Source organism: Hippocampus comes, unplaced genomic scaffold (genome assembly GCF_001891065.2).
Source record: "Hippocampus comes isolate QL1 unplaced genomic scaffold, H_comes_QL1_v1.1 scaffold1394, whole genome shotgun sequence".
NCBI lineage: Eukaryota > Metazoa > Chordata > Actinopteri > Syngnathiformes > Syngnathidae > Hippocampus > Hippocampus comes.
The window spans coordinates 14,788-16,216 of NW_017805898.1; the positions used below are offsets into that span (position 1 = coordinate 14,788).

Here is a 1,429-nt window from a genome sequence, read left to right on the forward strand (position 1 = left end):
ACTGTGATTCTTTCGAGAGTGCTGTGTCACTCTCTGTCCATGGTGCTGAAATGTATTTCGCACGTTTCTCTGCTGACTGCTGGAACACTTGACCCTCACTTCTCTCTTGTCAGAAAATGGGCTTTATTTCAGTCCTTTCAATTTCTTATGAGAAATAATCGTTTTCAGTAAATCGCTTTTTTTCAAATTGAATTGACATTTTATTTTATTATCCCCATCATGTGTTAACAGAACAGTTTAATTTGAAAAATGAGCACTCGTGAAAAATGTCCTATAATAGTGATGTGATTAACTGAAAGCTATTTTTATAGTAGGAGGTGTTATGTCAAGAAATGCACTCTAGGTGTCAGTATGAGCTCATAAACAGAAACTGTTGAAACTCCCTCATGAATGTCGACACACAACTCGGATTTTCATTGTGTCGCTCTGTTTGAGACGCGTGAAATGACGACGCTGTAGAAAGCTGTGGATATTACAGCGATTGTTTTTTGTTTCGCTCTTGCAAAGGAGACTTCAGTTGATTTTCTGTGCAATGGAGAGCAAAGGCTTTGGGATTTTCGGGTACGGTCTTTTTTTTCTTGTCCTTTTCCTCCGCACCATCCATGGAGACGTGAGCTACTCTATCCCAGAGGAGATGAAACGTGGATCTGTAATCGGGAATATCGCCAAGGATTTGGGACTTGATTTGAGCCAGTTATCTGCTCGCAAGGCACGCATAGATCCTGAGAATGACAACACACAGCTCTGTGGCATCAACCTAAACACGGGTGACTTGCTTGTTCAGGAAAGGATCGACAGAGAGGGACTTTGTGGTAAAAAGGCTTTGTGCGTCTTAAAACAAGAGCTTGTACTGGAAAACCCAATCCAGCTGCATCGTATTAGTATTCGTGTTGTCGACATTAATGATAATGCTCCACAGTTTAATGAAGACTCTCTAAAAATAGAAATTCAGGAATCGGCTGACAAGGGAGAGCGTTTTCTTGTCAGAGAAGCACACGATGGAGATATTGGAGAAAATGCTGTTCAAAGCTACACTTTGCAGCAAAATGATCAATTTAAATTACATGTAAACACTAAATCAGGTGGACGAAAGTATTGTGAATTGGTATTAGACAAAGAATTAGACAGAGAAGATAAAAAGGACATCATGCTTTTGCTGACCGCCTATGATGGCGGCTCTCCTCAGAGATCCGGCACTGTACTCATCCAGGTCACTGCGTTGGATGCGAATGATAATGTACCAGTGTTTAGTCAGCCTGTCTATAAAGCCAGTCTGCCTGAAAACTCTCCTCTTGACACTTTGGTGATCACAGTGAGCGCAAGTGATGCAGATGAAGGAATAAATAGCGAAATCTCATATGCGATTGACCATGCTTCTGATGATAATATTAATGTATTTTCATTACATCCCAAAACTGGAGAAGTGAGA

The 1,429-nt window shown here is 40.8% G+C and overlaps 1 protein-coding gene across 1 annotated transcript; it reads left to right on the forward strand.

Annotated features, from left to right (window-relative positions):
- Positions 1–233: 233 nt before the first annotated feature.
- On the forward strand, positions 234–1,423 carry LOC109527577 (protocadherin beta-16-like; the record flags this gene model as incomplete). Its single annotated transcript, XM_019889588.1, has 1 exon — positions 234–1,423. A coding segment is annotated over exon 1 (891 nt), but the record flags the coding sequence as incomplete, so codon positions are not given.
- Positions 1,424–1,429: the final 6 nt, after the last annotated feature.